The sequence below is a fragment of the Somniosus microcephalus genome, chromosome 10 (assembly GCF_052327205.1).
Source record: "Somniosus microcephalus isolate GS21.2 chromosome 10, FLI_Smic_1.0, whole genome shotgun sequence".
Lineage (NCBI taxonomy): Eukaryota > Metazoa > Chordata > Chondrichthyes > Squaliformes > Somniosidae > Somniosus > Somniosus microcephalus.
This window is the reverse complement of record NC_140996.1, coordinates 49,960,401-49,972,991: the sequence shown is the minus strand read 5'-3', so window position 1 is coordinate 49,972,991 and position 12,591 is coordinate 49,960,401. Positions and strand designations below refer to the sequence as shown.

Sequence of the window (12,591 nt, the reverse complement as noted above, 5' to 3'; positions counted from 1 at the left end):
GACAGATCACTTCTGTCATTTTAACCTCACCTGCCATCTATTCCATCAGGATTGGTGCCCTTGTAAAAATCTCACCTTGGTCCTCAGAATCCCAGCACGATCAGTGCCAACACCAGCATCACCAGTGTAGGGGGTTTCTCTTGCTCTTTCTGGTCTCCTGCCAGGCTTCGTGCAATAATTACCCTTGAGTGGTTCGACCCACTCCCCCCTACGGTTCTAGACCTTGGACTTAGGTGCAGAGAACAGTAGTGCAGAGAAAGAACTCAATAGACCAGGTTGAATAGCACGAAATGGATGCTTTTATTTTTAAACAGTTTGAAGCATTACAAAATACATGTCATAGGCACAGATTAAAGTTACTACAATCATGCACAAATTTATGAACTTGACTCTATGGAAATGGGGAACACACGGCACATCGAAAAAGGGGAAACACATTACGATTTCCCTTAACTCCCTCCCCTATACCTAAACTAAGTTTCGACCTGGGGAACTTGGGATCATGCTCACCACTCTCGAAATCGCGAGAAAGGGGGGGTTCGCAGCCTTTTTGGCACCGCTTTCCGTCGTCACGTGGATTTGGAAACTTCTGGCGCAGTCGATATTCTCTCCTCCCTCGAGGCGGTGGGGTAGACCCAGCCTCGATGAGCGCTCGTTAAGGTTGAGATCCACTAAGTCAATTTGGGTTCATGGAGCAGACCCAGATGCAGGCTATGCACTTGGGAGAATCTTGTGGCATCGATCGCCGGTTCTCCAGAGGGTTTCTTCTCCGTCGGCCTGGGTCGTCGATGATTTCCCGACCCCAGTACCCGGGCCACCCTCGTCGTCTTCTCGTCGTGGCCGAGCCTTGTTTGGCTGAACACCGACCACGTTGTCCTTTTACCGAAACCGTCCGTCTTTAAAAAGACGAAAACGTTTTCATCGATCTGCCGAAGTGGAAGAGGCGCCGATCCGGGCACCGTCCGCCCTTCGTTCGTTCCTCGTAGAAGAAAGTTCTTGAAGAAATGGAAGCCTGAAGTCACCCAACAAGAAGCCGTGGCAGTGAAGAAGAAGTTGTTCAAGTAACCCGAAGTCCGAAGTTACTTAGATGGACTTTCAATCCATAGTTATACTCTTTTGGGACAGTCTTATCTCCCGCCAAATCATAGTCCTGTCTTTGTATTAATTTTGGCGGGCAGAAATCTCTGCTTTGTCTTGTAACGGAGCCGGTGATAACTTAAACTGGCCTTCCTGGCCGATAATGTCTTTCAATGTCTTTTGCATTGTCACCGTGGCTCGGTTCGCATATTGATCGGTCCGGACATTTTCCTTGATGGCTGCTAAACGGTTTTTCCTTTGTACGATAAATGGGTGTAAGTGTTTTTACATTGTCCGCCCATATCTTGATGGGCCCCATCCTGTACTTATAATCCATTGAATATGTATGCTGTTGCTCTGAGTTTCGGTTCCCAGAGACTGGCTTTCGTGGGCTCACTGTCTTCAATCCACAAGCCTGTCTGGCTTGCAGTAACAGAAATAAAATGGTTCATAAACTGATCACGGGGCCTGGCGGCCATTTTGTATGCCCTTTTATCAAAGGTTTTTCTGTGCAAGCTTACTTTGGTCAATAAACAGTCTTATTTTATCCAGTTTTCTTGCGTGATTTTTGCTGAAAATTGCGAATCTTACAGGCCCCCCTGTGATACTGATAGCTTGCTTAAAGTATCAATAATCCTTGATGAGCAAATTTTCCCTGATTCCCCACATCCAAACATTCCTGGCACTTAACTATCTATGCCCCTCACGACACATGCAGTTCCCATTTCCGGAGAAAATGAAAATTACCTCATGCACATTTGGAATCATAGACAGCAAATCTTAAACTATAACACCTTCACCTGTCAGATGGGCAGGGGTTGATACCCTTTTGCGCCATCTGCATGCATCTTTTATTAATCCAAAAAAAACTTAAGAACAACTAATAACATGACAATACTTATTTCCTTATAACCCAAAACAATCAAAAAAAAAAAAAATTTTAAATGGAGGGACGCTTAATCTTATACTAGCAGCTTAGAGTGGGGTATCTGCTTCCCCCATCCGCACATAGCGTTCTCTCCATTCTCCTGTGTTCTCGTGCCTCTGGAGGCGTTTGCCTCTTTTGCAATGCACGAAGAGCAAAAATATCACAATCAAAACCTGACATACTACTAGGATATGGGATGCTATTCTAATCCAGGCGGGGACCTCTATGTTGGTGAACAAGTCCCACCATGGTGGGATGGTTATGTCCAATATGTCTTTTCCTATCTCTAAAGTCTTCTGCTCCAGTGTATAGAAATGTTTCTGCGAAACTATAACGGCTTTTAAAACCTTGGTGAGGTGTTCGGGAAGAGGGGGAATGACATAACCAAAATGCGCGACAAATCGTTGTAAGTCTGTGAAATTCTCTTTGATAGTGATGTGTACAGTGGAGGGCGCAGGAATGGGAACAATTCGTTGTTGTGCCACTTGAACCTCGGCCCTGGGTTTGAAACAGAAACTGCTATCACCGACCGAACACCACTCGTGTTGTCCATATCGGTACTGAGGCGCTGCAGTGGTGACGCAGTATGTCCCACCCCCGATATATGCTACCTGTGGGGGCACATGGTCCTCTGCCATTGCCTCCATGGTGCAATTCACCGGCTTCGCGCTAGCGGTTCTGAACCCGCACTGTGGTTTCAAAAAGGCATTCAAGTGCTGGGGACACAGGATGATGTGTGCTCCCCGGCTCCGACATCCCGAGAGGTCGGTGCCTGTCATCGTACGCTCCCATCTGATGACGTAAGGCGGGACCACTGCGTAACGAATGTGTGCGCCCCCCTGAATGACTCCAATGTTCTCTACTCTGTATACCGGGGCGGGCTTTGCTGCGGGACCCAACACCGGCATTCTTACTACTATTCCCATAATAGTGTGATTCGAATGTCCGCAGTCCACTGGAACTGGGTATGCTTCTGCGGCTAGTCTGAGCTGGCACGGGCTTAATGCATTCTCAAAAGGGTGGAGCGCTTGCAAGTGCTTGTTGCTGATCCAGGACGGGACCAAACCCTGTTTTAAATCCTCAAGATTACTGCGGCCCTCGCCCAATAACCACGCCCCGTACAGCACACAGGCCTCGTTTTGCGCAGCTTGATCGGACGCATTCCGATCCTCCTTAATGAGTGCATTTACCGTTCTCGCGTGTTTCTCCAGCTCAGCAATTATGTCCTTAAAGTGTAGTGTCATGGCCTGGTCCTCATGCAACTCAGAACCCACGACCTTGTTTTCGTCTGTCAATATGTTCCTTAACTGGGCTTTTAAACCGTTGATCTGTGTCTGCAGCTCCACGTTATCTAGAGCGTTGACAACAGATGTCCCGGTATTAAAAGCAGTGAATATGTCATTTACAGTACCCCTTCTTTGCCTCCCGACTCGATCCAAAACTTCTGACGGTGTGGTGTATAATTTGTCTCTGTCGATGTCGGCAAAGTCAAATTCGTAAAATTGTCTAAACATACTGGTTAACAGGACCTGGTATAATTGTTCCGTTTCTTTGGGACACCACTCCGGCAATCTTACCTCAGTGAGATTTAAAATCACTGAGGCCACCGCGTAGTGTACCCCTTGGGACAGCACCTGACCGGTGGGTACCAATACTAAACCGTTCCCGGGTCCCTTGGTGGTGGTTGGGCACCCTCCTTTCTGGGCTAGTGCTACCGGAAGCGTGGGCAGGGGCTTGCGTGGGCGGGTGATGAGTTCAGTGGCGTTCACCGGAATAGGGGAGTATGGGGCTCCGCACGCTCGAGTGCTAACATCCCATCTCATCCCCTTCCCTTCATCCTGCCACTGCCTCTGGAAGAAGATGGACACGCCCTTGGGGCAGACGCGTCTCGAACCCCACATACAGACATATATTCCCTCATCCGGTTCCCACCATTTGTCCCAACACACACGTAATTGTCCGTGAGTTCCCGTAATAGTCCGATGGGTATTATTACCCAGTCGCTCCCACTCGACCGTAGAGTTTCTCATGTCCTTTCCCAGCTTTCGTAGCCACCACCATCGCCTTGGTGGTACGTTCCCATTGCACACCAGACAAATCCTCTTTCCCACGGTGACGCTGACTCTGGGCGCTAGGATCCTCACTCGAGGGCACGTTAATGAAGTCTCTTGGTAGGCAATACCGAAATTGCTGGAATATTCCGTAGAATTCGTTCCCAGCCAACCTGGCCATCTCCCTTGGTGGAAGTAGGTGGCGGTTTCCTCTACCTCTCGCTCCCCTGTCCCATCCGTTGCGATGGGGGCCGTGTCCCCGGAGCACCCGAAAATGATGACGTCCTTGGTGCGGCCTCGGTAGGCCCACCCGCACCCGATCGCCATGAACGCGACGACAATCCTTTCCATCGTATCCCAGGTTTCTGTAACCAACAAAATGATGTAGCCGGGCTCCCGATAGGTGCTGGCCTAAATTAATTGGACGCGCGGGTTCCTGGACCCCGCTCCCTAACAAACACACATACCGGGCAGACTTCAAAATTGTACTCTTAACACCATATACTTTACATTCCTTAAACTATGACCATAATTACCTATCTTCACTTATGTACAGCGCCGCCCTCCGTGGGGCGGCTTTCCGAATCCCTGTGAGGTCTGTCGTGTGCCACACCCTGCGGTGGGGCTGCATTGATCTTTGGCCTTGATCCCCCGCAGCCTGTCGCTGCTGAACGGGGATCATGTCTTCCTGGGGCTGCTTTAAACCGTGGTTGGGGAGGATGGGGAGAATCTGGCCAAAATTTTCTGGGCTGGGGCGCTCGAGCTGACCTACGAGGGGATGCTTTGGGTTGGGCTCCCGGGGCCGATGGACCTGGGGTCGTGACTGTTACCGTCACAGCCTGTGGTTCCTCCACAGCTGCCGGCTCCAGCTCCCCTTCCTCAGGCTCCGCCCCCCCGGGGTCGGGATCTGTGGCTTCCGACTCCACCTCACCTGTCCCTACAGGTAACGAGTCTCCACCCTCACTCCCTACCTCCCCCAAGCTTGAGTCGAGGGCGGGACTGCCGTCCTCTGACTCTTCCTCCTCCGTGATTGGGTCTAAAGCGAGGTTGAGCTGTTCGGGCTCTCCCCTGCCTAAATCCCATTCAAAAGATGAGACCTCCCACTCCAATGGGATGGCCTCTCCCTTCACGCAGGCTACTGCTCCAGCCTGTGTGGTCTGTGACTCTGTTACAGGCTGAGGGATCTTTGTTCTCAGACCTGGTCCCCTTTGGTGGCCCTTGTGTACCCGGTTTAAACAGTTTACACTGGTTGATGTGAAACCATTTGGTACGTCGGGGCGTCTTCACTGCATAAACCATGGGGCTGGCTTTGTCTACAATGCTGTATGGCCCCATGTACAGTGGTTCAAAACTCCCTACTCTGGCGTAGTTTCGGACCATGACCTGGTCTCCGACTACCCACTCTTGTTGTTTCCGAGGTTCCAACAACAGTTTATTTCCCTGGTGCTGTCTTCCCATGTTCCCAGCCGCCTGCCCATAAATCTGTCTCAGGCGCTCCAAGAGGGTTTGGGCGAATTTGTCCCGTTTCACCTCTCGGAGCTGGCCCTCAGTGAGCACCGGGGCTAGCACATGGGTGGGTGTTCGCATGATCCTTCCAGTCATTAACTCGTGCGGGGAATACCCCGTGCTTTTGGACTGGCTGGCTCGGATCCCCATGAGGACTAAAGGCAGGACCTCCGCCCATTTCTGGGGCGAGCCCATTGTCTCTTTCCTCAGCTTTTCCTTGAGGGTCCGATTCATACGCTCAACAATCCCGGATGACTGGGGATTGTATGCTACGTGCCACTTTCCCTCAATGCCCAAGAGCCTGAGGGCGTTCTGCATTACTTGACCGGTGAACTGACTCCCTTGGTCGGACTCTACAAAACGGGGGAGTCCCCACCGTGAGAACACTTCCCGAATCAAGATCTTAGCAGTACCCAGTGCCGTAGCTGTTCTGCACGGGAAGGCTTCTACCCATTTGGTGAACACATCTACCAGGACAAGGCAGTACTTATAGCCTCCCTGGGCGGCGGGCAGGGGCCCTATGTAGTCGACCTGAATCGACTGCCATGGTCCCTCTACCCTCCTGATGTGCCCCATGGGCACCTTCCTTTTGTGGGGGTCTGGGTTGTTAGCAGCACACACAAGACAGCTTGCGCAGAACTCGCGGACATCGTCCCGAAGTCCCGGCCACCATCCCGCCTGTTCCACCCGTTGCCAGGTGACCTCAGGTCCGGGGTGTCCCGCTCCTGGACCCTCGTGGGCCAATTGCAGGAATTCCCTTCGGTGCTGCTGCGGCACAACCCACTGCTCCTTTCGGAACAGCATACCTTCTTTGACTGTGAGGGCTGCCGTACTGTACGGACCTTCTACCTGTTTGCCCTCTGTGATGGCTTTTAGGACTGCTTTTAGGTCGGGATCCAGGGTTTGGACGGTCTTTAGGTCTGGGGGCGGTGTCACCCCTGTGTTCCCGGGAATTCCCTCCCTGCCTTGGATCGCCGCCACGGGTCCGGGTTCGTATGGGTCCCAGAGAATGCCGCTGCGGGCACCCTCCCTGGCTAGCGCATCCGCCTGCTGGTTGCCCTGACTGCAGGGTTCTGTAATGGAGTGAGCCTTCACCTTATGGATGAACACCTCTCCTTTCTCCCCCACAGCTGCTAGGATCTTCTCCAGCAAGGGCTTAACTGTTAAAGGCCGCCCGTCCGCGGAGGTGTACCCGCGTCGGGACCAGATGGCGAGGTACTCTGTACGCGAATTGCACGTGAACATGCTGTCTGAGCAAATCGTGTATGGGGTTGGGAAAATCTCGGGGTGGGTAACCACGTACGCCACCGCGGACAGTTCAGCCTGCTGCGCGCTCATAGTGCTGGGGAGCTTAATTGCCAGGGCAATGTTTGCCGCAGGGTCATAAACTCCACACCCTGTGAGTCGCTTGCCGTCAGCTACAGTGCTAGAACCGTCTACGTAGATCTCGCGGCCCGTGGGATGTATCCCGGCCCGTAAACCTATGTTAACTTCCCATACCCCTTCTACGGAACATTGATGGGCTGTCCCGGGATATGCCATATTGGCTGCGAGCCTTGGCGCGCAGAGGCCTTTAACTTTGAGATCCATCTGGGAAAGGAGGAGGGTCCAGCGCGCAATCCGAGCGCTGCTTACGGTCCCATCCTTAATCCTCCCGTCCAGAAGCATCTTCGTGGGGGTGTGATGGGTGAGGAGCGTAATGGGAGAGGTCCCTGTGAAGATCACTGATCTGTTCACAGCCCAATGCGTGGCCAGGAGATGCCGTTCGCAATTGGAGAAACTCCTCTCCACATCCGTGAGCACCCTGGAGGAATAAACTACTGGTCTTAGCTTGCCGTGCCGCTCTTGGAGCAGCACTGCGCTCAGGCTGTCCCCACTAGCGGCTACCTCCAGAAAGAACTCCTCTCCCCCATCTATGGCCCCTAGGGCTGGCGCGGTCTGCAGATCTCTTTTCAACTTCTCGAATGCTGCCTGGCACCCCTCGTCCCAAGACCACTCGACTCCCTTGTGTAAGAGTCGAAGTAGCGGGGCCGCTGTGGCAGCATAGTCCTCGATGAAATCTCTGCAGTACCCGGTCAATCCCAAAAAGGACCTTACACCCGTTACTGTGTTGGGAATCGGCAGATCTTGTATAGATTCCCGTCTGGCCTTATCTATGGCTCTTTCCCCAGCGCGGATGGCCAGACCCAAGAATTTAACTTCCTGCTGGCCGATCTGGGCTTTCTTTGGGTTTACTTTGAAACCCTTCCTTTCTAACAGTTCCAACAATTCGGCTAACAGTGGGCCGTGCTGCTCCCTTGTATCTGTGAACAGGAGTAAGTCGTCCACATACTGCACTATCTGGTTGGGCTGGCTGAACTCTTTCAAACTCCCCGCCATGCACTGATGGAAAATGTTGGGGCTGTTGTGAAAACCCTGTGGTAAGCAGTTCCAGGTGTACTGTTGCCCTTTGAAAGTAAAGGCAAACTTGTACTGGTCCTCCCGCCGCAGCGGAATGGACCAAAAACCGTTCGAGATGTCCAGCACCGTGAATGTGGTCGCCGATGCTGGAATACTCCCTATTAAGTCTGCAACTGCTGCTACCGTGGGCGCGCAGGCTGGGATATTACTATTGAGGACTCTATAGTCCACCGTGGCTCTCCACGAATTGTCCGGTTTCTTTACCGGCCATAATGGGGAGTTCACGTGGGTGGCTATCGTCCTCAATACGCCCTGCTGTACCAATGAAGATATTGCTGTCTCCATGTCGGGTTCTGCCTCCTTGGGGAAATTATACTGCTTTTGGGGTCGGATCATGGGGTCCCCGTCTACGCTGACTTCGAACCCAGTGACTCTCCCGCAGTCGTGCTTGTGGGTGGCGAACGCGGTCAGATTTTCTGACACACGTGCCTGCAAGTCCGTTGGGACGTTTGTTATCATGAGCTCGAGATTGTAACCTCCTGATGGCTTCATAGTGCACAGGGCCCCCTTTTCTTCCTTCCCCGGGATTACGACTACCTTACCTAAACCGCCCTCGGCTCCCCAGAGACAGTGATTTCTCAGGTCCACGAGGATCCCGTGTTCCACCAAGAAATCAGCCCCGAGGATGCCTTTCCCCCCCCCCTCTTTCCACTTCAATAGGATGCACGTCCATGTGGTGTGGAGCGCTCCCAACTGAATGGAGAGCGGGAGGGAGTGCGCGCCAGCCTGTGCTCTACCTGTGAAACCCGCTACTAAATATGGAGCCTGGGCGGACAGAGGTGAGGCAAAAGGTTTGTCCGTGTGGATCAGGGTACACGAAGCTCCCGTATCCAACAGGTAACTACCCCTTTGTTTCTCCACCTCCATCTCCACCACAGGTCTTCTCCAGGCGTCATAGCGGAGCGGACACAAGTAGATGGGCTGCGCGGGCGTCAGTCATTTAGGTGTTTCGGCTGGGGTCTCGGGGGCGATAGGGCTGTTAGCAACCGTTACCTTCCCCTGCCAGGTCATCAGAGACCGCATAGTCTCCAAGACTGACTCGATCGCAGCGGGGTCCACAACCGCACCACCCCCTTTATTCGGGGCAGAGGCTACGGTTGGGTTCTGGACTGGTGTTGGGGCAGCGGCCTGCACTTGTGGTTGTGCTGGTGTTGGGTAAACTCTCGGGCCGTTGGCGACTCGGGCTTGGGCTTGATCTTGGGCTGCGGCGAACGCTCTCTCCCTCTTATCCTTCCAAGGATTCCTACAGTCCTTGCGCCAATGACCCTCCTTCCCACACCCGTAACAACTGCTATTTGCTTGGGGATGGCGATTTCCCTCCTGACGCCATTCCTTTTTAGCAGAGGCTGCGGGTCTCACCTCATGCACCTTTCCTTTCACAACAGGCGTTTTCTTGCCCTTGTTGTTTCTATAACTGATCGTGAGCTGATCTAGTACTACTTCCTCCGTGGAGCGGGCGTTAGTGGGGTCAAACCATGCTTTGGCCTGTTCCTTCACTACTGGCAGGCAACCTGCTACCAGGCACCGAAGCCATTGAGCCCTTTGTTCGCCATCCAGCCCGGCCCGGGCCGGCCCGCCCGGGCAGCTGGCCACAACCTGTCGGCGAAAACCCGTGGGGGTTCTCCCTCTAGCTGCACTGTCTTTTCTAAACGGAGGAACGGAGTTCCGTCCCCCTCTCCCATGATCTCCAGAATCTCATCCCGTAGCAACTCATAGTCCCTGTGCCCTCTCTTGCTCTCGTCAGGGAGACACTGGAGGAGCGAACTGTCCAGGGAGAACAGCAGCATTTTAGACTGTTCAACCCCGTCGCAGTCATTGACTGCTGCGGTCTGCTCCACGTCCCTGAAATGCACGGAGGGATCTCCTGACTCGGAGAGTTTTGGGATGTGACTTATCATCTCTCTTAGCTGTCGTGCGCTATGAGGCATTATGATCTGACTCTCAAGGGGTCCGTCATCGCCATTTTCTTCATTTGGACCGATCCTCCGGTGTCTCGTTGGACACATTGGCGCCGACCCCGACTCTACTGTCTGGGGTTGCTCTACCTCAGGGCTCCCTTCCTCTACCGTCTCCGTCTCCTGTCACGGAGTCCAAGACTCCTCATAGGCAGGAGGCGCAGAAGGTTCGGGGGTTGGTACCCCAACTGCCTCTTGTGGAATCGGTCTTTTGGATTCCTTGGCTAGCAACAGCTGACTCGCTGGTGGATTTATGAGACACACCAACCCGTTTGCCTTCGCTAGGGCCTTTCTCAGGTCCTCTAGCTCCCGGCGGCAAGTGCTGTGGTCGGTGTTCTCAGATCTATCCTCCATGGCCATCTTATATGCTGCCCTGGCTCCCAGGAGCTTTTCCTCTTGGGCATCTACTTGTTTGGCTAGACGGGAACACCTCTCTCTCATTCTACCTTCACTGGCCTTGGCCTCAACGACCTGACATTTTAAATATTCTACCCGGGTTTCGTGGCAGCGAATTACAGAGCGGCGTTCCTGGTTCAGCGCGTCAAGCGATTCAATCAGTTTTTGACCTCCCGCAACCTTTTCCTCCACGCCTTTAAGCAAGCCGTTGATCTGGACTGTCTGTGCTGCAACTACCTGGTCCAAAAACTGGACTTGCTTCTTGTAGCACATCAGCCAGACCGCCTTTTCTACAGATTTCTTATGCTCTCTACCCGCTGTCCACTTGATGGCTGCGTCTAGCGGGCGCCTATCCCTTAGTAGATCAGATATCCATTGTTTTGTGAGGTTGACTTTTCCGAAAACATAATCTGCTATTCTTTCATCCATCACATTTCGTTTATTCAGATCTTGATCTAACACACTACTTTCCTGCTGCCAAGGTCCTGCCGCGGTCGCCATTTCTGTAGGGGGTTTCTCTTGCTCTTTCTGGTCTCCTGCCAGGCTTCGTGCAATAATTACCCTTGAGTGGTTCGACCCACTCCCCCCTACGGTTCTAGACCTTGGACTTAGGTGCAGAGAACAGTAGTGCAGAGAAAGAACTCAATAGACCAGGTTGAATAGCACGAAATGGATGCTTTTATTTTTAAACAGTTTGAAGCATTACAAAATACATGTCATAGGCACAGATTAAAGTTACTACAATCATGCACAAATTTATGAACTTGACTCTATGGAAATGGGGAACACACGGCACATCGAAAAAGGGGAAACACATTACGATTTCCCTTAACTCCCTCCCCTATACCTAAACTAAGTTTCGACCTGGGGAACTTGGGATCATGCTCACCACTCTCGAAATCGCGAGAAAGGGGGGGTTCGCAGCCTTTTTGGCACCGCTTTCCATCGTCACGTGGATTTGGAAACTTCTGGCGCAGTCGATATTCTCTCCTCCCTCGAGGCGGTGGGGTAGACCCAGCCTCGATGAGCGCTCGTTAAGGTTGAGATCCACTAAGTCAATTTGGGTTCATGGAGCAGACCCAGATGCAGGCTATGCACTTGGGAGAATCTTGTGGCATCGATCGCCGGTTCTCCAGAGGGTTTCTTCTCCGTCGGCCTGGGTCGTCGATGATTTCCCGACCCCAGTACCCGGGCCACCCTCGTCGTCTTCTCGTCGTGGCCGAGCCTTGTTTGGCTGAACACCGACCACGTTGTCCTTTTACCGAAACCGTCCGTCTTTAAAAAGACGAAAACGTTTTCATCGATCTGCCGAAGTGGAAGAGGCGCCGATCCGGGCACCGTCCGCCCTTCGTTCGTTCCTCGTAGAAGAAAGTTCTTGAAGAAATGGAAGCCTGAAGTCGCCCAACAAGAAGCCGTGGCAGTGAAGAAGAAGTTGTTCAAGTAACCCGAAGTCCGAAGTTACTTAGATGGACTTTCAATCCATAGTTATACTCTTTTGGGACAGTCTTATCTCCCGCCAAATCATAGTCCTGTCTTTGTATTAATTTTGGCGGGCAGAAATCTCTGCAGGGGCGCTTTGTCTTGTAACGGAGCCGGTGATAACTTAAACTGGCCTTCCTGGCCGATAATGTCTTTCAATGTCTTTTGCATTGTCACCGTGGCTCGGTTCGCATATTGATCGGTCCGGACATTTTCCTTGATGGCTGCTAAACGGTTTTTCCTTTGTACGATAAATGGGTATAAGTGTTTTTACATTGTCCGCCCATATCTTGATGGGCCCCATCCTGTACTTATAATCCATTGAATATGTATGCTGTTGCTCTGAGTTTCGGTTCCCAGAGACTGGCTTTCGTGGGCTCACTGTCTTCAATCCACAAGCCTGTCTGGCTTGCAGTAACAGAAATAAAATGGTTCATAAACTGATCACGGGGCCTGGCGGCCATTTTGTATGCCCTTTTATCTAAGGTTTTTCTGTGCAAGCTTACTTTGGTCAATAAACAGTCTTATTTTATCCAGTTTTCTTGCGTGATTTTTGCTGAAAATTGCGAATCTTACACCAGCCACACCAGCAGCACCAACATCCACACCAACCTTCTCCACAATCAACTAATGTTGCACTGGACACAGGGCATCAGCACCTGACCACGTTGCCACCCGGGATACCAGTGATGGCCTCACCATGTCCAGATTTGTTTCACTTAACACTGTACACCCTGGC

General features: G+C 52.3%; 1 protein-coding gene across 1 annotated transcript; it reads right to left on the bottom strand.

Annotated features, from left to right (window-relative positions):
* Nucleotides 1-1,030: 1,030 nt before the first annotated feature.
* On the bottom strand, nucleotides 1,031-12,292 carry LOC147111506 (uncharacterized). Its single transcript, XM_085998557.1, has 2 exons — nucleotides 11,263-12,292; nucleotides 1,031-4,506 (listed from the first exon to the last, which is right to left on the bottom strand). The coding sequence occupies exon 2, from the start codon at nucleotides 4,405-4,407 to the stop codon at nucleotides 2,053-2,055; it is 2,355 nt and encodes a 784-aa protein (XP_085854683.1). The 5' UTR covers nucleotides 4,408-4,506; nucleotides 11,263-12,292; the 3' UTR covers nucleotides 1,031-2,052.
* Between the last annotated feature and the right edge of the window lie 299 nt (nucleotides 12,293-12,591).

Coding starts and splice junctions, on each gene's coding strand:
- LOC147111506 (XM_085998557.1), bottom strand. CDS start 4,407: ATGGAAAGGATTGTCGTCGCGTTCATGGCGATCGGGTGCGGGTGGGCC.